The following is a 24,425-nucleotide window of genomic DNA, read 5'->3' on the forward strand; positions in this document are numbered from 1 at the left end:
GAACAGCTCTTGGTGCTGGCATTGGAGGTTGACATTGAAGGTCTGGAGGAGCTCCCTGACTGGTTTGGACTCCATGGCGGCATTTGTTCCTTGAGTCCCGGGTTTTGGCACCAGCGTAATGACTTTTTATGTGCAAAAAAATAAGGAACTGTACTTTATTCTAATTTTCACTTTTCAGTGAATTATGGAAAACACACACATGTTGGGGAACTATGCTTTCTCTGTCATTACTCGAACACCCTTGCTGCCACAGTTGATTATTTAAAAAAACCTTTTGCACATTCCAAAAATTGCTCTGTCTGTACATCAGTGACATGACTTAGCGACAAGCCAACTAGCATTAGTGACACGAGTAGTAAGTTTTATATAAGTAATAGCATTTGCAAAATATGTACCTTCTCAAAACAGCAAGCAGTATGCTCCATGTTATACATATCCATCTCAATCTAAACATAGAGAAGCAGTAATTCTTTGTTGTTAATGGTATGCGCAGCCATGCTGACTTGAAATTATATGCTGAACTCTGATGGCCCCTTCACTTTTTTCTGATTAGGAATTGAGTATTTTCATTGGTTTTTCCGACTCAGGTTGGAAATTAAGATGTATGAGCTTTCGTCAAACATAGCATTAGAATGTGGTTCCAAAGATCTAATCTTTGTAGAAGTTAAAGGTTTTTTTTCTAAACACTGTATATGCCGGCTCATACACTTTGGATTGCTTCTCTGACAGGTATGGAAGCTAAAGTTTCTTTTGTATATTTTGATGTTTGCAGATGGAGAGCACCATCAAGCAATCGGAAAATGATTTGAACAAACTGTTGGAGACCACACGACGCCTCCATGATGAATACAAACCCCTGAAGGAGCATGTTGATGCTCTGAGAATGACTCTTGGTCTGAATCGGCTGCCCAACCTTAATGAGGAAGAGGAGAGACTTTCACTAGAGTGAGTGTCTCAAGCTGAATCGGGTGCCTTTTCAATGGCAGGGTAAAATCTATTCTGCTGCATGTGTTCTACCAAGAAACTATCATGTAGAGTCTGGTTCTTATTTTCCCATCTAGTTACTTTGAGAAGCAGAAGGCTGAATGGCAGAAAGAGCCACACGAGCCCATCATTCCTGAATCTTTAGCAGCAGCTGCAGCTGCTGCTCAACAGCTTCAGGTCTCAAGAAAACAAGACCCACGACAGCCAGCCACTTTCAGACAGCAGCCTCCGCCTATGAAGGTCAGAAATAAATCGCACACCCGGTTGGTATACAAATGATGTTTAGTGTAGTTACTATGTTATAATCATATTTAAGATACATCCATTTCAGAAACTTTTTAGATTTGGCACAGTTAAAAAGTAAAAAGAGCAAAAATTAAGTACAAAATAAAACGGAAGGTAAGTGCAAAATATATATTACAAAGCAGCATGTATTATGTGCTTATTGAATCAGGACAGAATTGCACTTAGAAACAGTGCACTAAGAAATATACCAAATACTCCTATTAGTCTAGGACCTGCTTAGACATGTATGCACATAATTTGGAGGATAACTGTGATAGGCTAATTTGACCCCAAGGAATAACTTGATGTGTGCCAAAATCACTATCCAGGGTGAACAGCCTGAAAATGACCAATCCAGGATGGCCGCTGGTATTATGGCATTATTGTGTTACTCTTCATGTTCCTGACCCTGGTTTATCCATCTATTATCTGTAGCCGCTTATCCTGTTCTACAGGGTTGCAGGCAAGCTGGAGCCTATCCCAGATGGCTATGGGCGAGAGGCGGGGTACACCCTGAACAAATCGCCAGGTCGACCCTGGTTTATGTGACACACAAACTGTAATAATGTGATGTTAAAAGTTGTGTTGTTGACTGTTAAACATTTAGGCTCTCAAGATATTGCTGCCTACTAAAATAGGAAGTTTTGTATTTTTCACTAAGTTAACATTCCGTTGATCATAATAGTATTATTGAAAATACAATTTCTTTATATTAATCAAAGGCTTGCTTTCTTATACTCTCCTAAATTATGTGCATACAGGGCTCGAAATTCATATATTTTTTCACCAGCCAGCCGGACTAGTGACCTTCCAAAGTAACTAGCCAAACAGAAAATCAACTCGCCAAAATTTGTTCATGTATGAATTTTACTTCTGTCAAAAATAACACAAAAGTGAGTAGTTACCATTGTTCATGACTAATGTGCATTTATTTCAAGACCCGAGTATTTTGATACTTTTTTTTTTGCACACTTTACAAACTGGCATTTGCTGTTCCATGTCCTCCTCGTGATATCCAAAAAAATGCCAGATGACTGACCCCTTACTAGTTCTTTTAGGAACCAATTCATCCGCTTCCATTTTTAATTTGTTGCTGAAATTGACAGAGCTTACATGGTAGCCTATGCAACACCAGCGATTGCACAAACTGAGTCAGCACTGTAAACCGAAACTAGGAAATCTTCCCGCAAGCAGTATTGTCAGATACTGCTGACATTTTCCAGCCCAAAATATGTTCAAAACCCGCCAAAATGCACTTAAAACTGCCCAATTAGGCGGGAAACCGCCCAATCTGGCAACACAACCGAAACTAGAAAATCTTCCCGGAAGTTCCTTTCAGCACCGAGATGTTGCCCGGGATTGGTTGGTGAGTGTGTGACGTTATTGTTTTCTTTACCCTTAGGCAGCCTCTCACGTTACTGCCTGAGGGACAGGGAGAAAAACACCGGAAAAGGTTTTAAACAAACGCAACAAACACAAGTCGGCAGATGACCATAAAATACTTGATAGTTACGATATAATAATTATATGCATCTCACACAGAATTTTCGGAGATATATCGAGTATATTCGAGATATCGCACAGCCCTAGTCTGAGTCTTCGCTTCATATATATTTTTTATTTTCAACTAGCCAGCCGGGCTGCCTAGTGACAGGAATTACCCGCCAAATGACAAATTAAGTCGCCTCGGGCGACCGGACCACCGCGAATTTTGAGCCCTGGCATAGGTCTCCCAATTCCATGTTCGAGGCAGGGTTATTCTGTTTTTCTCATGTTTTCCGTGAAACTGCAATTTTGGCCTGTTTATTTCTCATCTCATCTCATTATCTCTAGCCGCTTTATCCTTCTACAGGGTCGCAGGCAAGCTGGAGCCTATCCCAGCTGACTACGGGCGAAAGGCGGGGTACACCCTGGACAAGTCGCCAGGTCATCACAGGGCTGACACATAGACACAAACAACCATTCACACTCACATTCACACCTACGATCAATTTAGAGTCACCAGTTAACCTAACCTGCATGTCTTTGGACTGTGGGGGAAACCGGAGTACCCGGAGGAAACCCACGCGGACACAGGGAGAACATGCAAACTCCACACAGAAAGGCCCTCGCCGGCCCCGGGGCTCGAACCCAGGACCTTCTTGCTGTGAGGCGACAGCGCTAACCACTGCACCACCATGCCGCCGCCTGTTTATTTACTTAATTATTTTTAAACCTTGCCCTTGACCATAGCTTGTTCCCTTTTCCTTCAATCATGAAAATGATGTCACTAATGGATTCCCCATACCCAAAAACCCATAAAATGAGGTATTGCACATACTTCTTTGATGAGTGGCTCAAAAATTGATATTTTCAGTATAGCTACAGGCAGCCATCTTGGATTGGTAATTTTCGGCCTGTTCGCCCCGGATAGCGATTTTGGCACACATCCCAAGTTGTTCCTTGGGTTCAGGTTAGTTTATAATAGTTGAGTTATCCTCTCCTAAATTATGTGCATACATATCTAACACAGGTCCTCTACTATATTCAAGGTTAAATGATAAGTTGAATATTGCACTGAGAAACATACAAGAATACGGTGACATGATACACTGCAACCCTGCTATAACGAACTCCTTGGGGGATGTCCAAATTGTTTGCTATACTGGAAAGTTTGTAATACTGAAATGGACCCACTTGTCACTAGGGATGCAACGGTTTTTTTTATTGTATTCATACCGTTCGGTACGCCCAGCACGGTTCGGTACGCGTAGGCAAACCGCGGTATTTCGGTAAGCGCGACATTAAACTTTAATTTTTAATACAAAGTCATTGCTCATGTATTCTGTGTAGCGTACAATACACAAGAGTGCTTAGGACCCCGGGGAAGCGGTTTCTCCCTTTAAGCCCTGCCCACAAAGAAACAAGAGCCAATCAGATTTTCAGAATTTTCAGTTGAGCCTATCAGCACTCCGAAACATACGCCGGGGAAGTAAAAGAGGAATGCGTGTGTTCTAGTAGCACTTAGAATCATGGCGAGTGGACAAGAAGACGAGAGATTAAACTTTGAAAAGGCACCATCTTCGTTCAAATCCACAGTGTAGAGTCATTTTGGCTTCAGTGTTAAGTATGACTTAAGTTGTCTTAAGTTGTGTGGGTGACAGTATTCAGGTGACTTTACTACATTGCTGCCCTTTACTGTATTTTATGTTTATTACCTATTTATGAGGGCAAGTATGATAAGGAACTCCATGTTTATAATAAAACCCCTTTGATTTCATCAATGGCTTTAATTATTTGACATTTTACACTTAATATTGTACCTTGTTTTTCAAATAGAAAAAGCAAAAAAAAAACTACTGCATGTTAGAGCAGAGACAATATTGACATACCGAACCGAAACCGTGGCCCATAAACCGTGAACCGAACCGAACCGTGGTCACACTGTACCGTTGCATCCCTACTTGTCACACCAAACATGCACAGTATGTGCATTATAGGCACATTGTCCTTGTCATGAATTTCTGCTTCTGAGGCTACATCCACACGACAACAGCAACGAGATTTTATTAAAAAAATATCGCGTCCACATGGGCAATGGATCAGTAAAATATCAGGTACATATGGCAACGCAACGCTTGCTGAAAACGATGCAATACACATGCCACACCTCTAGGGGTGCTGTAAGACGGTCCCATCAGAGACACCAGAACAATAGAAGAAGTAGACGCATGCGCATAAACCCCTTCTTCTACCCGGTGTGAAGCACTGTCAGGAACAAACACACAACAAGAAGAAGATGGCTGCGACTACGCGAGGAAATTGTGCCTTCTGTGCCCTCATTGTTTTTTAATGGTTATTTATGAGCGTTTAGGGGTTACAATAATGTAAGTCTAGGTTGCTTTATATAAAAGGTATGTCCAGAAATATTGATGTCACTGTCTAAGCAGAGGGATCTGGCTTCTTTAGACCCTGTCTTCTTAAAACTGAATAAATATTTAAAAAGAGCCAAATGAGCCAGTCTTTTGAACGGCTCTTTTCAAAAAACGGATCACAAAGATGCGGATCCCATCAAAGAGCCATAAATCCCATCTCTATTATTTAAAAGAAAAGCTGTATACAAAAGTGAATGCAATGCAGTGGTTCATACAAAACAGCGAGAGTGCTGCTTGTTCTAGTCATGTGGTTGTGACGTCATCGTAAACAAATCCGTTCTACTCATCCAGACGACTTCGCAACGGCGCCGTTGCCAGATTTTTCCACTCTGGAACCCGTTCTCAAAAAATATCGTTGTGGGGCACCCAAAACGCCGGTGCCGTGTGGATGCCAGGCCTAAACGATAAAAAATTTTATCAGATTCACCTGAATCCGTTGCCGTGTGGACAGGGCCTGAGTCACTATTGCAGTTCATTAACGGAGTTAAAGGATCATGAATGGAGGTGGTGATTTCTTCATTTGTTATGGAAATGATGGTGGTTATTGGTGTATAGTTGTCAATGTCCACTCATTGTCTCACTATGTTTTCTAAATTTTTACCATTAGTTCATTAATGCAGCGTTTCTCAACCTTTTTTCAGTCATGGCACCCTTCAGAAGTATGCAAATTCTCAAGGCACCAGCATATAAAATATACGCAGTCACACTGACCATACCCTGACCCCGGCAGTGACGTTGTGACATGGGAAAGGGGGCCGTGAGACAAATTTAGATGATGCATGAGGCGGCGATGATCTGCATTAGTGTAACTATTGGTTTTTGGAATTTTAATTCATTTTATTTATTTCAATGTTAGGATATATAATTTTGACAGCACCCCTAACAAAGCCAGACGGCACCCCAGGGTGCTGCAGCACCCTGGTTGAGAGAGGCTGCATTAATGTGTTACAAATCACAAATAAGGTCATCTATGCCGCACTGCGGGGTTGTGTGGAGGGTATAAAAATGCTGCTGGTACGCTTTAACTAGGTGTTAAGTTTCGTGGTATCACCAGTCATAATGTCCTTTTATCGATCCCTTGATCACCGTTCTCATTAATTGTTAGTGATTGACACCTAAGCTAGGCTAGTTAAGCCTTTGTTTAATGGCATTAACACGTTAAGTTGACTGCAGACTTGATTACTTATTGTTTGTTTGTTTCTGGTGGAAGGAGGAACACATAGCTCAAGGCCTCTGCATGCTCTTGCGACAAGGCTTTCACAGATAGCTTTTCGCAGACAGTTGTAATTTATCGTTGAGCGGGGAGTAATAGGCGTGCGTGATGTTATTCACCGGCACAACGCAAGGGGGCGCGAAGTCGTGAAATCGCTAGGAGTAGTTGGTGGGTGTGGTTAGTGGAGTGTTTATTCTCCGGTTAATTATAATGACTAGAACTTTTTTTTTTTATAATGACTAGAACTGGAGTCGTATAGATGTACGTACTTCCTCACTTCCTCAATCAACCGCTCTTCGTGCTGCTCCATCTTCGCTTGTGTTTTTAAAAATGGTGGTCGTGAAAACAAACCAAACCGGGAAAGTAGGGAAGCGGAAGTGCGTGTACAGCGGATGTAGAGTGGACCAATCAGAGCCCTCTTGTCTGCGACGCTGTCTGCGAGGCTTCTGCGGTGGTCACAATTTTTGGGAGGTGCGCGCAGAGCGTCTGTGAAGGTGGGGGGGGGGCTATGCAGACGCTATCTGCGGTGCCGTCTGCGAGGACTGGGTTGTCAGCATAAATTGGCCTTCAGTGTGTCCTGTAAGCAGGCAAATGATGGATGTGATTGCAGGGAGGTGTGGGTGGTTTTTTTTAATTATTTTTACAGGCAAACAGTTTAAAAACGTAAGACAAAGGCAGGGTCGTGAAATGAGCAATGGTCACGTGAGGCACAAACAGAATGGTGGCAGTAAAGATGAAAGGTAGAGTCCAAATACGCAAAACAAAATCAAAACTGCAAAGGCAATACACAGATACAAGGCTTGGTAACAAGGAGACAGTAGGTACAGTGTGTATACTTTGCCGAGTCTGTGTATTTTGGAGAGTCCTTATAAGCATGCGCTGTGATTGTGCTCTTATCCGGAATAGGTGCATAGTACTGCAATTAGTCCTAATGGCACTGCACACGTGTGTGTGCATGCTGCATGCGCTGAATGCCAGTGTGCATGGACGTGACAGTGATGTTTTTTGAAGACTCCGACTGATTGAAGGTGGGGTACACGAACTTAGTTTGTGATATGCAAAAGTTTGTAGTAAGAGTTTGTGATTGTGGGGTTGCAGTGTACCTATTTACACTATTACAGATCACATCAGTTGATGGATGTAAATTAGCCAGCTAGGATAATTAACAGTGATGTGACACATTTGCATTGTGAATGAGGGTTTAAAAGGTTCAGTATTAGGCCCTGTCCACACGGCAACGGATTCAGGTGACTCCGATACAATTGCTTATCGTTTAGGCCTGGCGTCCACACGGCACCGGCGTTTTGGGTGCCCAAAACGCAATCTTTTTGAGAACGGGTTCCAGAGTGGAAAGATCTGGCAACGGCGCCGTTGCGAAGTCGTCTGGATGAGTAGAACGGATTTGTTTACGATGACGTCACAACCACATGACTGTGAGTGCTTCACGCCGGGTAGAAGTGTAACGAACTCGATGCGAGTTGTCAACAAATCCTATAACTTGGTTCATGAAACGCGCTTACAAAATATTTTCACTGTGAATATTTATTGTGTAATGGTGCAAAGTGAGAGAGAGAGAGAGACTCTGCCCTTACGGCAGAGTCAATTCCGCCAGCAAAAATAGGGAAAAAAAAGGAGCGATCTCACCTCTTCAGATGTGGGTTTAAGTCCTACAATACATTCCTCAAAAAGGGCGTAGAAGAAATTAATCCATCAACGTGTATCATTCAATTTATTCCGGACCATTAAAGACGCTGCCTTCCACATAGAATCATACGTCATCCTCGTCGCCATATTGGATAGGTCAAAGCGGAGAATAAAGATTCATGTGCTGTGTTTAACTGTACCAACAGGTTTACCGTCCAAACGAGATCACATGGGATTACCTTTCACAGGTGAGAAACAACAAATTAATCCATCAACGTGTAGCATTCAATTTATTCCGGACCATTAAAGACGCCGCCTTCCGCGTAGAATCATACGTCATCCTCGCCGCCATTTTGGAGAGGTCAAAGCGGAGAATAAAGATTAGCTGCGTTTAACTGTACCAACAGGTTTACCGTCCAAATGAGATCATATGGGATTACCTTTCACAGGTGAGAAACAACAAATTAATCCATCAACGTGTATCATTCAATTTATTCCGGACCATTAAAGACGCCGCCTTCCGCGTAGAATCATACGTCATCCTCGCCGCCATTTTGGATAGGTCAAAGCGGGGAATAAAGATTAGCTGCGTTTAACTGTACCAACAGGTTTGCCGTCCAAACGAGATCACATGGGATTACCTTTCACAGGTGAGACTGGAAAAATACTTTTCATTGTATTTGGTCATTATAATGTAATTTTACAAACAGATTTTCCTGACTTTGTGGCTAATATGAAGTCTCGCGCATAACAGTTTATGCGCATGCGTCCTTACTTCTTCTATTGTTCTGGTGTCTCCGAAGGGACCGTCTTACTGGATCGGTCACTCGTCAAACAGTCCGCCAGAATCCGAGTAGGGAATGGCTGAGCGTAGCTGTCAGTCAAACACAAGTTAGCCAATGGGAATGCATTCCTGGACAGCCCACCCACACGTCAAGTTTGTGCCAAAACTACAAGCAAAAAGTCAGGGAGCGCAAACGAGAAAGCTGGAATCGCAACCAAAATAAATTACGTCAAACAAAACTGAGAAAGACACGGAACAAAAATAAAAGGTTTCTGAAGAGTAATAGACTGATATTTTGCACGATTACACAAATAATTTGTTTGCCAGTCTAAAAAAATTGACTTTTTTTCTTTTTTTTGTATTTTGATGTCGTTTTTGTTTGATATTTCAAAAGTATTGTATGAACATTTTGGCACAAAATTGATTCCATATGATATTACCACTTACTGGAGAAAAGTTAACAAAAGTGGTATGGCAGCTTCAAAACAAAAACCTCCAAAGTGTGGGAGCATTTCACACTGAACTCTGGGGGGGAAAAAAGGTTGTGAATTGCACAATTTGTAAAGCTGACCTTAGCTGGCCTGGAAGCACATCCTCTATGTTGGAGCATCTGAAGACGAAGCACATCAGCTCACTGGATGAAGAAGATTCATCTCGGGAATTTAGTTAGCTAATGTTAAAAGCTGTCTTACTTCATGTTATGAGCTGTAACATTTATTTTAAATATCCTCTTGAATTGTTAATGGAGTTGAAAAAAGAGAAACAAGTAACAACCTATTATTCACAGCAAATCTGTTCACAGTCCAAATAATATTCACACTTTTAAACATTGTATCATTATCATAATGTCATATGGCTGGAGATAGTGTTGCTGCTGACTGCACAGGTTTGCAGATTTCTGGAGAACTTGGTATTTTCTCACTAAATCACAAAGAAAATTCTACAACTCCTGTTTGTGTGTGGTCAATAGGAACGATTTATGGGTTTGTTTGATCTTGTCAGAACTTGATTTTTGAGTTGAAAAGTGACTTCCCGAACAAATAACATCTCTATTTGTGTTTGTGTAGTTCGATGTTTGTTTTTTGAGTGTTTTGTCTGCCAGTTGTGGTGTAGCACCGGACCCAGTTTTCAGTTTCCTTCAGGCCTTGGTGCACCGTGGGTGATGCCTGTGCTCTTTGCTATGGACTGCAGTAAGCTCGTTGCTCTTTTTAACATTAGGGTTGTCCAGCACTCTGTGTGGTGGTGCTTTTGTGCTTGGTGTGGTGTTCCGAGTGATGTTGCCCAGTGGCTGTGCAGGTGGTTTGGGATATACTGGCGCTCTGTGTGGTGGTGTTTCTGTGCTTGTTTTGTGGATCCATGGTGTGGTGTTCCGATTGATGTTGCTCGGCAGTATTGCAGTGGCTGTGCAGGCGGTGTGGAATTTATCTTTGTGGGCCATGAGGGGGGCTCCCTTCTGCACTCCCGGATTTCAGCACCACTGTAGAAGCTGCCCGGATGTGGGTGGAGCACAGAAGTACGGCAGGCTGTTGTTAGCGTTCAGATTCTTTTTATTTGGCTTTTCAACACAATACTTTCCCAATTGGGACAGTCACACACACATACACACACACACACACACACACACACACACCATCGTGTTCTGGTCCCAATCTCTCCTCCTCTGCTCTCTTATGCCTTTTATGGAGCGCCGTCACTGCAAGAGACACACAGACACACATTAATTGACAACAGATGTAGCAATTTGGCCACTTACCTTCCCCGACTCTGCCCTCCATTCACAAACCGACGCTCGGCCACGGCCCCACTGCCACACTCATGTAAGTTGGCTTGTTGTATGGATAACATCTCTACATAGACCTGTGTGATATTTAAAACAAAGATGTCTTTGAAACAGCAATTTGGGCCCTCTTGAGTTGAGCCTCTTGAGATTGTGAGTTGGACTGTATCTGCTTTGTATTGGTGAATTATTGAAGGCATGAAGGCCAGTGTGGCTAATCTTTCAACATCATTGATCAAAGTTGGGAACACCCAGGGGGAGCAAGAGAGCCCAATATGGTATTACACAGTACTTGTAGTAGCCAGAGATGGTGCTAAAGGTCATCTTCCACTCATCGTCTTGTCTGATGTGGAGGCACGATGTAGGTCTAGTTTTGTGAAAATCTTGACAGTCCTCAGTTGTTCCAGGGCTGAGGGGACCAATGGTAGTGGATACAGTAAAAGATGAGGGTACTTGACCATGATCTGGTTCAACCCTCAGTAATCAGTGCAAGCACGAAGCCCCCCGCCTGTCTTGTCCACAAAAAATAACCCAGTTGAGACGCAAGAGGTGGATGGAATATAACCCTGTTGAAGGGCATCTTGGACATGCAGTAGTCCTCCATGTTGCTCAGTGAGGGACAGTGGATAAATACAGTTGTGGGGGTGCAGGAGGTCAATGACACAGTTGTATGGTCTGTGAGATGGCAGGCTGCTGGCCTTAATTTTACTGAACAGCTCACTCAGATTTATTGTCATTCAACCATGTGACATGATAAGAACGAAACGCAATTACCCAGGTCTCGGTGTGTGCAGCATGAATAAGTAACTAAATTAACTAAATAAGTAAAATAGTTAAATAACAAATAGAATAAAATAAACTAAGTTTGGATTTAAAAATAGAATAAACTAAAATAAAAGCTATCTAGGATCACATTAAAATTCAAAAGACAGTGAAATATTGCCAATGTACTGCTGTGGCAACAGCTTAAAGTTGTTCAGCCCCCAGTCCTGTCCTCTTCAGTTTCCTCAGGAAGTAGAGGCACTGGTGGGCTTTCTTTATGACTGCCGTGGTGTTGGTGTTCCAGGTGAGCATGTTGGTCAGGTGAACTCCGAGGTACCTGACAGAGGGAACCACCTCCACAGCTGCTCCATCGATGTAGAGAGGAGAGGGGATGGTGCCAGTCCTGTGGAAATCCACAACCATCTCCTTGGTCTTCTTGATGTTGAGGATGAGGTTGTTGTCCCCACACCACCTTGTCAAGTCCTCCACCTCCATCCTGAGTCCAACCACTACTGTGTCATCAGCGAACTTCACCACAAGATTGTTCTCGTAGTGAGTCCTGCAGTCGAAGGTCATCAGTGTGTACAGTCGAGGGCTGAGCACACAGCCCTGGGGAGAGCCGGTGTTGAGGGTGATGGTGGAGGAAGTGTTGTTGTTAATTCTGACACACTGTGGCCTGCAGGTCAGGAAATCCAGGACCCAGTTGCACAGGGATGAGGAGGTTGCCAGCTTGGTCACCAGTTTCTGCGGGATGATGATATTAAATGCAAAAATAAAGTCCAGAAACAGCAGCCTCACATAGGAGTCCTTGTACTCCAGGTGAGAGAGGGCCTGGTGGGTCACAGCAGAGATGGCATCAGCTGTGGACTGGTTCTGCCTGTAAGCATACTGGTGTGAGTCCTCTGTCACATCAATGGTCTGCTTCAAGTGCCTCATCACCAGCCTCTCAAAGCACTTCATGGTGACCGGGGTGAGTGTAACGGGTCAGTAGTCATTGAGGCATGACACTACAGAGGTCTTCAGCACAGGGATGATCATGGCTCTCTTGAGGCATGATGGGACTCTGGCCTGTGTCAGCGAGATGCTGAATATGTCCGTCAGAACCTCAAACAGCTGGTGAGCACAGTCCCTCAGAACCCTGCCTGGAATCCCATCAGGGCCTGGGGCTTTACGGGGATTGACCCCCTGCAGTGTTTTCCTCACCTCTGTCGCTGTTATACTGATGGCTGGGGGCTCATCGGGGGAGGGGGTGAGCTGGGAGAGAGTGGTGGTGTTGGAGGCCTCGAAGCGAGCATAGAAGGCATTCAGGGTGTCAGGGAGCACTGGGTCCTCAGGGCACTGTGCGTCATTCTTCTTGTAGTCGGTGATGCACCTGATGCCCTTCCACATGCTCTGTGGGTCAGTTGAGTTGAAATGGCCCTGGATCTTGAGAGCATATGTGGACTTTGCTTTCCTTATGCCCACCGACAAGTTCCTTCTCGCTGCTCTGAGTGCTGCTGCATCAGTGTCCCTGAATGCGGCATCGTGGGTTCTCAGCAAGGAGTGCACCTCTGCATTCAGCCAAGGTTTCTGGTTCGGCCGGATGAAGATGGTCTTGGAGGTGGTCACATCCTCCATACACTTCCTGATGTAGTGCAGGACAGAAGACATGTACTTCTCCAAGTCCACACTGCTCCCTGATGTCACAGCCTCCCTGAACATCTGCCAGTCTGTGGTCTCAAAGCAGTCCTGGAGCATGGACACAGCACCTTAAGGCCACACGGAGATGGCCTTTGTTACTGCGTTCCTGCTCCTTGACACTGGGCAGTATGCAGGAGCCATCAGGAGGGAGATGTGGTCTGAGGCACTGAGGTGGGGGCAGGGAGCTGCCCTGTACGCTCCTCATACATTGGTAAACACTTTTGTCCAAAGTATTTTCACCCCGAGTGATGATGTTAACATGCTGGTGGAACATGGGGAGAGTGTCCCACAGATTCACGTGGTTGAAATCCCCTGCCACCACATACAGTGTTTCTGTATGTTTGTTTTGAAGTGCACTGACACTGTCATGCAACTCCCGCATAGCGTCTTTAGCGGTAGCTCGCGGAAGTACGTAAACAGCCACTATGATCATTGCTGTGAATTCCCGCGGCAAATAGTGAGGACGGCATTTCACTATTAAATATTCCACAGCGTCAGAGCAGTGTCTGCCCACCACAGGACAGTTTGTGCACCAACCTTTGTTGACATAGATGCAGAGACCCCCTCCTCTCGTTTTTCCGGAGAGCTGCCGGTCCCTGTCCAAGCGGAATAGTAGCTACCCGTGAAGCTCGAAGACTGAGTCCAGCATGTTGTTATTAAGCCACATCTCCGTCAGAACAAACACACTGCAGCTCTGCAGCTCCCCTTGGCACAGTCTCAGTTGTAGCAGATCCATTTTATTATCCAAAGCCCAGACATTGCATAAAAAGAGCAATGGAATAGCTGGTCTGCTCGCATTAGCTCTTAGCCTGGTTAGCAGGCTGGCCCACTTGCCCCTCTTCTGCTTCCGCGCACACCTCCTCTTCTTAACTCCGAGCCAGCTCCGCCGGCCATTACGTACCATTGTTCATAATATCTGAAGCCTACCGAGCATTGCTTTGCGCTCCGGAGAAAAAGGAGCATGGAGACCGCTGTTTACCTCCTTTAGCTTTGCTAAGCTGTACTTAATTGCCGTTTTACTGGCAGTAGTAGTGCTAACTTTAACATCACCACCGGGAGCTAGAGAAGCCACTGCACTGCTGCATGCCGCCATCTTCAAACACTGAGGTCATGATGCACTTCCGGGATGGGGGTCAGGACAGGTCTGTTGGGACTTGTTCCTACTTGCACACATACTTAAGTCACACATACAGATGTGGGAGGAAGCTGTGGAAGCAGTGTTCAGACCATTTGGTGATATCTTTGTCTAGCCAGGAAATCTGGATATCATGAAGGTGCATCCAGGGGAATCTAGGGATTATTGGGTGGTTGTTTGTAGTGACTGTGATCAGAAAGATGGACTCCTGGTGAATGGCACTAACTAGGAGAAGGAGAGGCTTGGTGCATAGCGTGACAGTGCTAGAGCCAGTGGGCCCTCATTTGATGGCTTTGTTATTAACAGGGTGCTGCAATGGCTGTGTGGGTTAGTGGATGTTGAGTTGCATGACAGTGTTGTGGTCCATGAAGTTGTCTACGGCTTCAAAGTTGATCAGGGCTGAAAGGAAAGAAACATCCTGAGTGTTTTATCTGGACCTTTAAAACGAATGAATGATTGATATAGAAACTGAGATGAACTCTCCATGGGAGATTTTGGGGATATGGGTGTCCTCTCATTCTGAAAGGGAGTAGGGGTTTTCTTGGTGCAACTGGGACACTGAACCACGAAGGGATTGGGGTTACTGCAGTACAGGCATAGGGCCTCCCTCCTACATTTCTTGGATTCATTGGGGCTTGGTTCGTCTGAGCTGCATGGGTTCATAATGGTCGAGAGGGGGCATGGAACTTCGTGGTAGTTGTGGCACACCAATTCGTTGAGCACCTCTGAGTTGAGACCTTGGTGAAAACCTACTTTTGCATGAGTTTGTTCCATCCACTTCTGACTATGTGTGTGTGGAACTCTAGCGCATACTTAGCTATGCTCTGAGTGATGCAACAGAAAAGTGTTCACCCTATCATTGGGAAATTGATAGTTTGAATTCCAGTGGTGCTACAGTTATCCTTGGGGGGACCTAAAGAGAGCAAAATTGGCCTGTGTTCTCAGGGAGGGAGAGATGGCATAATCTCTCTCTCCTGTCAATTACACCAGTGCTAGCCAATCATGGGTGTCTCTAAGCTCATGCATATGGAAGTGGGTGGGCGCTTTCCTATCTGAAAGGGAGACTTATCTGGTCGGTGGGAATTGGCCGCATCTATATTAGGGAGAAAATGTGGGGGTGGCGGATTATACTCAGGAAACAGGCACAGAGTCAGGTGATTAGCAAATATGCTATTGCAGGCAAAGGACAAAATATCAGTGAATCAAGGTAAAGTCAAAACCAGGAATGCACACAAGATCAAAAGGCTGGCAAAATTAACACAATGCACATACAAAACATTGTGTTTGTGTGTAGAGTCCTTACATAGTTTGCGATTGTGAAGAAGGCGGCTTATTTATTTGTCACATGCACAGTTAAATTTGTCCTCTGCATTTAACCCATCTGAAGCAGTGAACACACACATGCACTGCAAGCAGTGAACATATGCATTCGCACCGTGAACAGATCAGGACTTCTGTTAGGAGCAAATCATGACAGCAGTCATACCCACAGCAGAAATTTTAAAATGGAGCTTGTCAGTCTGTTTAACATTGCTGTGAATGAAATTGCTGAACATTACAGTTTGACTTGGAAAGCAGATGGATTGAGATGTTTTGATTCTGATGTGCCATTTACTGGATGCCACTTTTAATTTGAACACTTTTAATCACATGTTCAGATTTATGCAAGATATGCAAGCCAGTATGCGAACACTGCCACTCATGGAGCAGCTGGATGCGCGCACGTATTCATGGAGAATCATGACCTATATTAAGTATCAAAACACGAGTTGCATAGTGAAGAATATCTAGCACACTAACACACTCCCACAATGCACTGTGATGCGCAGTGCCAAAATGATGCACCTTATTTAATACAGAAGACTTGTAATGCACTATGGTATTTGAATGGACATTTATTTAATTAACATAATCTTGTGCACGCAGGCATGCCTATCTTGTCACCAGCAAATTCACCGCAATGCACCCATCTGTCCACTGTGTAAAGCAAAGAGTCGTTCCAGGAATCCCAAGAAACCCAAGAGGAAGCCTGATGAGTAAATAAAATTTAATTTATTTTTACATGTAAAAGAGTCCCCCTTTAGAACCTTGTATAAACTGTGTTGTAGTCCCTTTTGTGTTGTCGCCTTGATTTAAATATATTCAACTCTATAAGAATTCCATCCATGGAGTCATCCATGCAATAATGAATATTGTTAGCATTATAGTTTCTACTGTTCTACTGTTTTACATTAATTTACACATTTTTATGTATTACCATATAATAGGTATGTTGTTTGTTATTAAACACAAATGGTATTTGTCTTTTTCTGGTGGCAGAAACTTACAATTTGAAAGGGATCTGCAAATTATGATAAAGCAGTGGTTGTATTTGACATTAAAAATGCTAAAATTATAGCCTTGCATGTTTGGTGTCTTTAAAATTGTGACTACTTTGACCATTCAGTGAACCCAACCTGATTAAAATGTCTAGTAACTGTTACTGAAAAGTGTTATATATTGAATGTTTTTTTATATTTACATTTTTTAAAATATTTGTCAGATGGTGTATTGTGCAGTTTAATTGACAAACTAGGTTGTTCAGTAAAAGATGACATGAAATAAATGAAATGTTTTGTTGGATCTCTTTTCGATGGAACACTGGTGTTCAGATCTTGGACCACACATCCATGCACAGCAGTTCAAGCGACTTTATATTATTTGATTTGCACATGCGGATTGTCCTCTTAATTTCAGACCGCAGGTCTTCTGGGTTCAAATCCCGAGACTGAGATGACCATGTGTATGCATTACAGGTGTAACCAAATACAGATATGGATGGTAATCATTTTTAAAGACATATTTTAGAAAGCTTGCCAGAAAGCTTCAGAATATATGGGTACATCAAGATCCAGCAGGATGAAAGTTTTTTACTTTCCAGCTGGTGATTTTACTGCCTATAAGTGCTCCATCATCAGCTACTCACAGTGTTTTTTTTTTTTTTTGGGGGGGGGGGGGGGGGTCATTGTATTTTTATGCGACATGCTTTGTTTTATTCACTGAGAAAAGTGATTTTTTTTTAGACGGCAAGAATTGTGTTTGTGCAATGACATCATCCATTGTTTACTAGTATCCATCAGCACTGCGCATGTGTTATCTAGCCAAGTTAGATTTACACTTCACCCCTTCGGTCGCTGTGTACACAGTTGTGTACATCATTTTCTACAGTAATATAATGTCTATATCATAACCGAAGGGGATAAAAATGAAGTCTGTTGATTCACGTATTTTGTTGCCAGTAAAAATCACATGGTTTAATTGAGATATGACATTAGTGAAGTACAAAGTTAATAGACAAGTAAAACGTGACAACAGGATAGCATCAGTAAGTTATAAACTTATTCCATGGTGGTCCCATAATTGAGTTATCAAGGTTTTGTTACGTGGGTAAAATTCTACAGAAAACGAAAGCAGCTGCACACATTGTGCTCATGCCAGCCAGTATGATGAAGTGGCAGGTGAACATATTGCTGACTTCTTTAACAAATCTAATGTTGCAAAAAGATCCAAAATGCAAGGTAATTAACACTGGACAAGTCTTGCAGTAACTGCTATTAGCACATAAATTATGCACGAAAAAAAGTTTTAGAGCAATAATGGGCAAACAAGCAATGCTTTTCTATATAATATGAGCTGGCAAGTATAATAGAGGAGAGCAGGGAAACTTGGGACGGGGAGACTTGGAACAGTTTGTATTCCTATAAATTAATTTCAATTAGATGTTACCCCTTAGAGTAATCTACTTCTTTTGGAGACAAAGCTGGACACTACAGCAAGGTATGTGCAGTTAAAAATTTTTGTCAACCAAAACTTGAAGAAACTTCGCAGTTCACCTCCATTTTATGGCGGAATGGATGCTGGTGAATTTGGGATTTGTTAGGAATTAAAGTATGTAGCCTAGACTTACCAGATTTAATAATTATTCGTCAAAGATGAAGTGAGTATCGGTGAATAATAATGGAGACAAAGTTGAGGTTATTATTCACCGATATTCACTGAGCCTGAGGCAGATAATTTTTTCAGTATAAATACATAGGTGGTTATTTAAAACAAAATTTTAATATGATTAAATTTTATCAAACTTCAAACACGGCATTCAAATGTAACGCGCACAGACTTGTCACTTATCTATGCTGACTCACAAAGAATACTTTGTTTTGAAATGGATAAATCACAATCACACCTTACCTTTGAATAGTTTTAAACCAAACTTCCTAGCATCTTTAGTGCTTTTAGGAACAGCATTTTCTTTCATAATCTGTAATTCTTCCTCACGGTGACAAAGCAATTAGCCACCATTTTGTCGAGTCGCTGTAGGTGATTACAGCGTCTTGCAGAAGTATTCACCCTCCTTGGTGTTTGTCCTGTTTTGTCACATTACAAGCTGGAATTAAAATGGATTTTTTTAGGAGTTAGCACCATTTGATTTACACAACATGCCTACCACTTTAAACGTGCAAGTTGTTTTTTTATTGTGACACAAACAATAATTAAGATGGGAAAAAAACAGAAATCTGTAATGTGCATAGGTATTCACGCCCTTTCGTAAAAGTCAATACTTTGTAGAGCCACCTTTTGCTGCAATTACAGCTGCAAGTCTCTTGGGGTATGGCCCTATTAGCTTAGCACACTCAGCCACTGGGATTTTTGCCCATTCCTCAAGGCAAAACTGCTCCAACTCCTTCAAGTTAGATGGGTTGTGTTGGTGTACAGCAGTCTTTAAGTTATGCCACAGATTTTCAATTGGATTGAGGTCTGGGCTTTTACTAGGCCATTTCAAGACATTTAAATGGTTCTCTTTAAAGCATTCCAGTGTAGCTTTAGCAGTATGTTTAGGGTCATTGTCCTGCTGTAATGTGAACCTTTGTCCTAGTCTCAAACCTCTGGCTGACTCCAGGTTTTCCTCCAGAATTGCCCCGTATTTAGTGCCATCCATCTTTCCTTCAGTCCTGACCAGTTTTCCTGTCCCTCCACATGAAAAACATCCCCACAGCATCATGATGCCACCACCATGCATTACTGTCGGAATGATGCTGTCAGGGTGATGGGAAGTGTTGTGTTTGCGCGCCACACATGGCATTTCCCATGATGGCCAAAAAGTTAAATTTTAATCTCATCTGACCAGAGAATCTTCTTCCATGGGTTTGGGGAGTCTGCCACATGGTGTTGGGCAAACTCCAAACATGGGGTTTTTTTTTGTCTGTTTGTTTTTTCCTTTAAGCCAGGGGTTTTCAAAGTGTGGGAGAGTCAGCCCCCCCTCGGAGAGCAAATAAATAACCGTGCCCCCCCTTACAATTTTTGTTGTTGCTATACTTAATGTTCCATTCGTATTTTTAAAAAATGGTTGTTGTACACATTATTTTTTTCTTTTTCACATTTTAAACATCTGTGCTTTTTAAAACATCTTGTTTTACACATTTTAAACATCTCATAGCATCGTTAGCTAGCACCTCTTGGCAGACAACACACTGTGGCAGTGGAGCATCTTCAGATCCAGTCCATGAAAATCCAGACTTTAAATAATCGTGGTCATACTTCCTTCTTTTTCCAGTCCCCCAGGATTCCGCGGGCCTTTTTTGTGATTGTTGCGGGCTAAAATGTCTGATGTTGCGGGGGTTTTCCAAAAAAAAATGGCGATGAAAGTTGCGGTGTTTTTTAGGTTTTTGTTGCGATTACATTGCGGGAGGAAGTGAAAGTTGCGAGAAATTGTTGCGATTTTCTCTTTTTGTGATTAAAATTGAGTGATATGTTAAATATTAAGTTATTACTGAAAAACTATTGATTAAAAAAACAAAGACACTGAGAAATGGTCCTATAAACAACTTTACCAATATAAAAGATTACCAGGACTACAAAAATGCAGAAAAATAGGCTTTACTTATCCAAATGCACCTGTTGGTTCTAAAGTTAAAGTGCAGAGAACCTCACAGCACAACATGAAGTTACCTTCAAATATAATATAAATGCCTCAGCTTTCATGTAAGAAAAAAAAACTATTAATACTAGTACTGTGTGCAGGCAGTCTCTCCTGAAGACTAAATTAAACAATAATTATAAACTAATAAAATAAATGGCTCAGGCTTCATAGAAGAAAAAAAACAATTTGAACAGAATCTCACAGTATGATGCGGAAGCTGCCTAAACAATGGAAAATAAAATACCATTTTGGCAAAAATGTTGGCATCCATTAATTTCTTGTATTAAGTAAAAAAAAAAAGTGCACACAGTCCTTCACTGTAAACATAACACACTTTCAGTGTTGCCAGATACTGCTGACGTTTTCCAGTCCAAAATATGTTCAAAACCCGCCAAAATGCACTTGAAACCTTCCAATCTGGCAACACTGTGCGCATGCTGCTTCTCTTGAACACACAGAAGTAAGGCGGAAGGTAGTTTGTCGACGTCACCTCAAGACGACGCCAATGATTGGTCAAATTTGCGGGAAAGTTGCGGTGATTGGATATAATTGCAACACCGCCCTGAATTCGCGGGGATTGGTTGAATTTGCGCTGAAGTTGCAAATCGCAACATCCTGGAGGCTCTTGTTTTTTTGCTTGACCCAGACTTTGTCTCCTCACTCACTGTAGCTTTAGGTACTAAAAATCGATCCATTTTGTCTCTCACATTGCGCCCCCCCTGAAGAACTCTAGCGCCCCCCAGGGGGGGCGCGCCCCACACTTTGAAAAGCCCTGCTTTAAGCAATGCCTTTTTTTCTGGCCGCTCTTCCATAAAGCCCCACTCTGTGGAGTGTATGGTTTAATTGGTTCTATGGACAGATACTCCCATCTCTGTTGTCGATCTTTGCAGCCCCTTCAGTGTTCTCTTTGGTGTCTTTTGTTGCATCTCTGATTAATAGCCTCCTTGCCTGTTCTGAGAGTTTTGGTGGGCAGCCTTCTCTTGTCAGGTTTGTAGTGGTGCCATATTCTTTCCATTTTGCTATAATGGATTTAATGGCGCTCCATGGGATATTCAAAGTTTGGGATTTTTTTTTTATAACCCCAACCCTGACCTATACTTCTCCACAACTTTGACCTGTTTGGAGTGCTCCTTGATTTTTTGTTGCTTGCTTAGGAGTGTTGCAGAGTCAGGGTCCTTCCAGAACAGGTTAATTTATACAGGCATCATGTGATAGAGCATATGACACTTTGCACACAGGTGGATCTTAATCAACTAATTATGTGACTTAAGAAGTGAATTGATTGGACCAGCTCTTATTTAAGAGTTTCATACAAAAGGGGGTGAATACCTATGCACGCTCGAGATTTCCCTTTTTTTTATCTTAATTATTGTTTGTGTCACAACAAAAACAACAATTTGCACCTTTAAATTGGTAGGCATGTTGTGTAAATCAAATGGTGCTAACCCCCAAAAATCCATTTTAATTCCAGTTTGTAATGCGACAAAACAGGACAAACACCAAAGGGGATGAATACTTTTACAAGACAGTCTTGAGAAACAGTCCAAATTTCTTGACCAATCAGCGTGCGTGATTTTCTATAATCATCTGCATATTTATACTAAATCATATTATTTATTATACTTAAGTTCTGGGGGGAAAAATTTAAGGATTTTTTTTTTCAAAATTGTGAGATGGGGAGAGTTGGGACAGTTCATGTTACAGTTTTTTTTTTCTTAAATTTTTTGTTAAAATGTGGGCATGTACCAGCATGAGGATTAAGCTTATTTCATTCCTTCTTGAAAATGGAAGTGTTTTGTCTCTTCAGATTTGGGTAAGCTGACATTTTTCTATAGCTGTACCAGTATTGTGTGTACATACAGTTCATATATTACCAGTTTTGATCCATCCATTATCTGTAGCCGCTTATCCTGTCCTACAGGGTCGCAGGCAAGCTGGAGCCTATCCCAGCTGACTATGGGCGAGAGGGGGGTACACCCTGGACAAGTCGCCAGGTCATTGCAGGGCTAACACATAGACACAGACAACCATTTACACTCACATTCACACCTATGGTCAATTTAAAGCCACCAATTAGCCTAACCTGCATGCCTTTGGACTGTGGGGGAAACTGGAGCACCCAGAGGAAACCCACGCAGACACGGGGAGAGCATGCAAACTCCACACAGAAAGGCCCTCGCCAGCCGCTGGGCTCGAACCCAAGACCTTCTTGCTGTGAGGCGACAGTGCTAACCACTACACCACCGTGCCACCCTACCAGTTTTGATAATAAATAAAAATCAAACCTGTTGACCTAGGTATTTTATTTTTGTTCCATGTCTCCCCACTATGTCCCAAGTCTCCCAACATAATGTCTCATGTTTCCCTGCAAAAAAAAGAGAAAAAGTATAGCCTGAAGGCCAGTATATGTGACAAGCTATACCAGTATATGTGACAAGCTATGCCAGTATATGTGCAATGAATTTTGTGGCAAGAGGGTATCATAAATACTCTTTAATGCAATATGAATGTGACTGTTACCTGCAAAGAATTTCACACAATCTACAGGAGCTGAAAACTTGTCCCAAGTCTCCCCGCTCTCCCCTACCCTGACATGAAGAATGAGGCTGATGCTGAACTGAAGTATATCTTTGCTGGACCAATTGCACCTCCAATGCCTTGTTCTGGTGGACGGCTCTTTTCCTTGCCAGACTGGTGTGATCTGGAAGAGTCTTCCCTTTCCTACAGAAGACTATACTTTTGACACCATGGCTAACATCAAGAAATGGTACATATCCCACAGGAGAGAGAGGGGAAATCATATGGCTAACGAACAATCCCACATATATTACAAGTTGTCCCATGATTGACCCATAATACTTGAAAATGGGTCAAATGTGCATGAAATCATTAGAGAGGATGTACTTTCATTTTCATTAATTTGATATTTTTTCACATACTACCCACCTACATCATGAGATCAAGAACAACATTTTATTTATTCTGAGATGCAAAATGTTGCATTCTGGATGACTCAGAATGCACTATTTTACATCTATATTTTAAGAATTGTTCAGGGAAGAACCCCTGGACCCCCTGCATTTTTTCACATCACAGTGGCTTTGGGTCTGCCTCTTACCCTTTTCCAAATGCCTCCTACTCCAAAAGTTACTGACAGGGCTGCTCATGGAAGTTTGGTGTGGACACTTGCTAGGTTTCTGCAAAATTCCTGTCCCAACTATAACTTAAAACCCACACAAAAAGATATGAAACTAGTCCAAGATATTCGGGCAAAGGAAAAGGTAGCTACATTTTCATTGAGTGTTTTTGTCATTCTTAATTGATCATTCTCTATTGTTATTAAATGAAAATCTCAGAAAATCATACTTTCATTATCAAGAAATGCTGAAAACCAAAGTAAATCTGGTAAAATATTAGATAAAAACATCTGCTTTTTCCAGCAGCCCTGATTAACCATGTTTTCAAGGGTTTACAGGACATGGTGGTAGGGTTAGCAAAAAAGAGGATTAGTAAAATTAAAAAAGACCAGAGAAAAGTATGGGAGAAACTATGGGAGAAAAGTAAGCCATTTTGAAGCTGGGAAAAGAAGGAAAATCAATAAGAGCCATTGAACAATAAATGCAGTCTTCACAGCTGAAACCCAGGGCTAAAACCAAGAGTAGACATTCAAAGCTATTAAATGTTTCAACAATCAGGTCAACAAGGTACCTAACCTAACACCTGGGCAGCATGCAATGCCTATGTTTCAATAAATTCAGTTGAAAAATTGGGGGGGGGGGTTTCCAAACAAAATGTGCCATGTTCAAGTTGTTTAACACATCTAGATGTAAATGTCAGGAAACGAAAGCTGAAATTTTGATTGTTTCATATTCATCTTTGGATCTCAAGCCCAAATGTTATCAGTATCTAAAACAACAGAATTAGCCTTGCTATTCCAATACTTTTGGAGGGACTATGCATCAAAGAGCTACAACATTAAAACTACTTGCAGGTGAAGTGATTAAAATTGATTATCTCATTACAATGGCACCTATCTTGGGGTGGGATATATTAGCAGCAAGTGAACAGTCAGTTCTTGAAGTTGATATGTTGGAAGCAGGAAAAATGGGCAAGCATAAGGATCTCAGGGACTCTGATCAGGGCCAAATTGCAAATCTTGTAGGGTGCCCCTGGTATGCAATGGTTAATACCTAACAAAAGTGGTTCAAGGAAGGACAACCAATAAACTGGCATCAAGGTCATGGGTGTCCAAAGCTCACTGATATGCATAGGGAGTGAAGGCTAGCTTGTC

The 24,425-nt window shown here is 42.3% G+C and overlaps 1 protein-coding gene across 1 annotated transcript in view; it reads left to right on the forward strand.

Moving 5' to 3' along the window:
- LOC132890109 (zinc finger C4H2 domain-containing protein) overlaps positions 1-16,767 on the forward strand; it is a 30,317-nt gene extending 13,550 nt beyond the window's left edge. The window contains exons 3-5 of the mRNA XM_060926898.1: positions 773-945; positions 1,062-1,224; positions 16,105-16,767. Coding sequence (XP_060782881.1) covers positions 773-945; positions 1,062-1,224; positions 16,105-16,218 — 450 coding nt within the window. The 3' untranslated portion in view covers positions 16,219-16,767. The remainder of the gene's footprint in view (positions 1-772; positions 946-1,061; positions 1,225-16,104) is intronic.
- Positions 16,768-24,425: the final 7,658 nt, after the last annotated feature.

This window comes from Neoarius graeffei, chromosome 8 (genome assembly GCF_027579695.1).
Source record: "Neoarius graeffei isolate fNeoGra1 chromosome 8, fNeoGra1.pri, whole genome shotgun sequence".
Classification (NCBI taxonomy): Eukaryota; Metazoa; Chordata; class Actinopteri; order Siluriformes; family Ariidae; genus Neoarius; species Neoarius graeffei.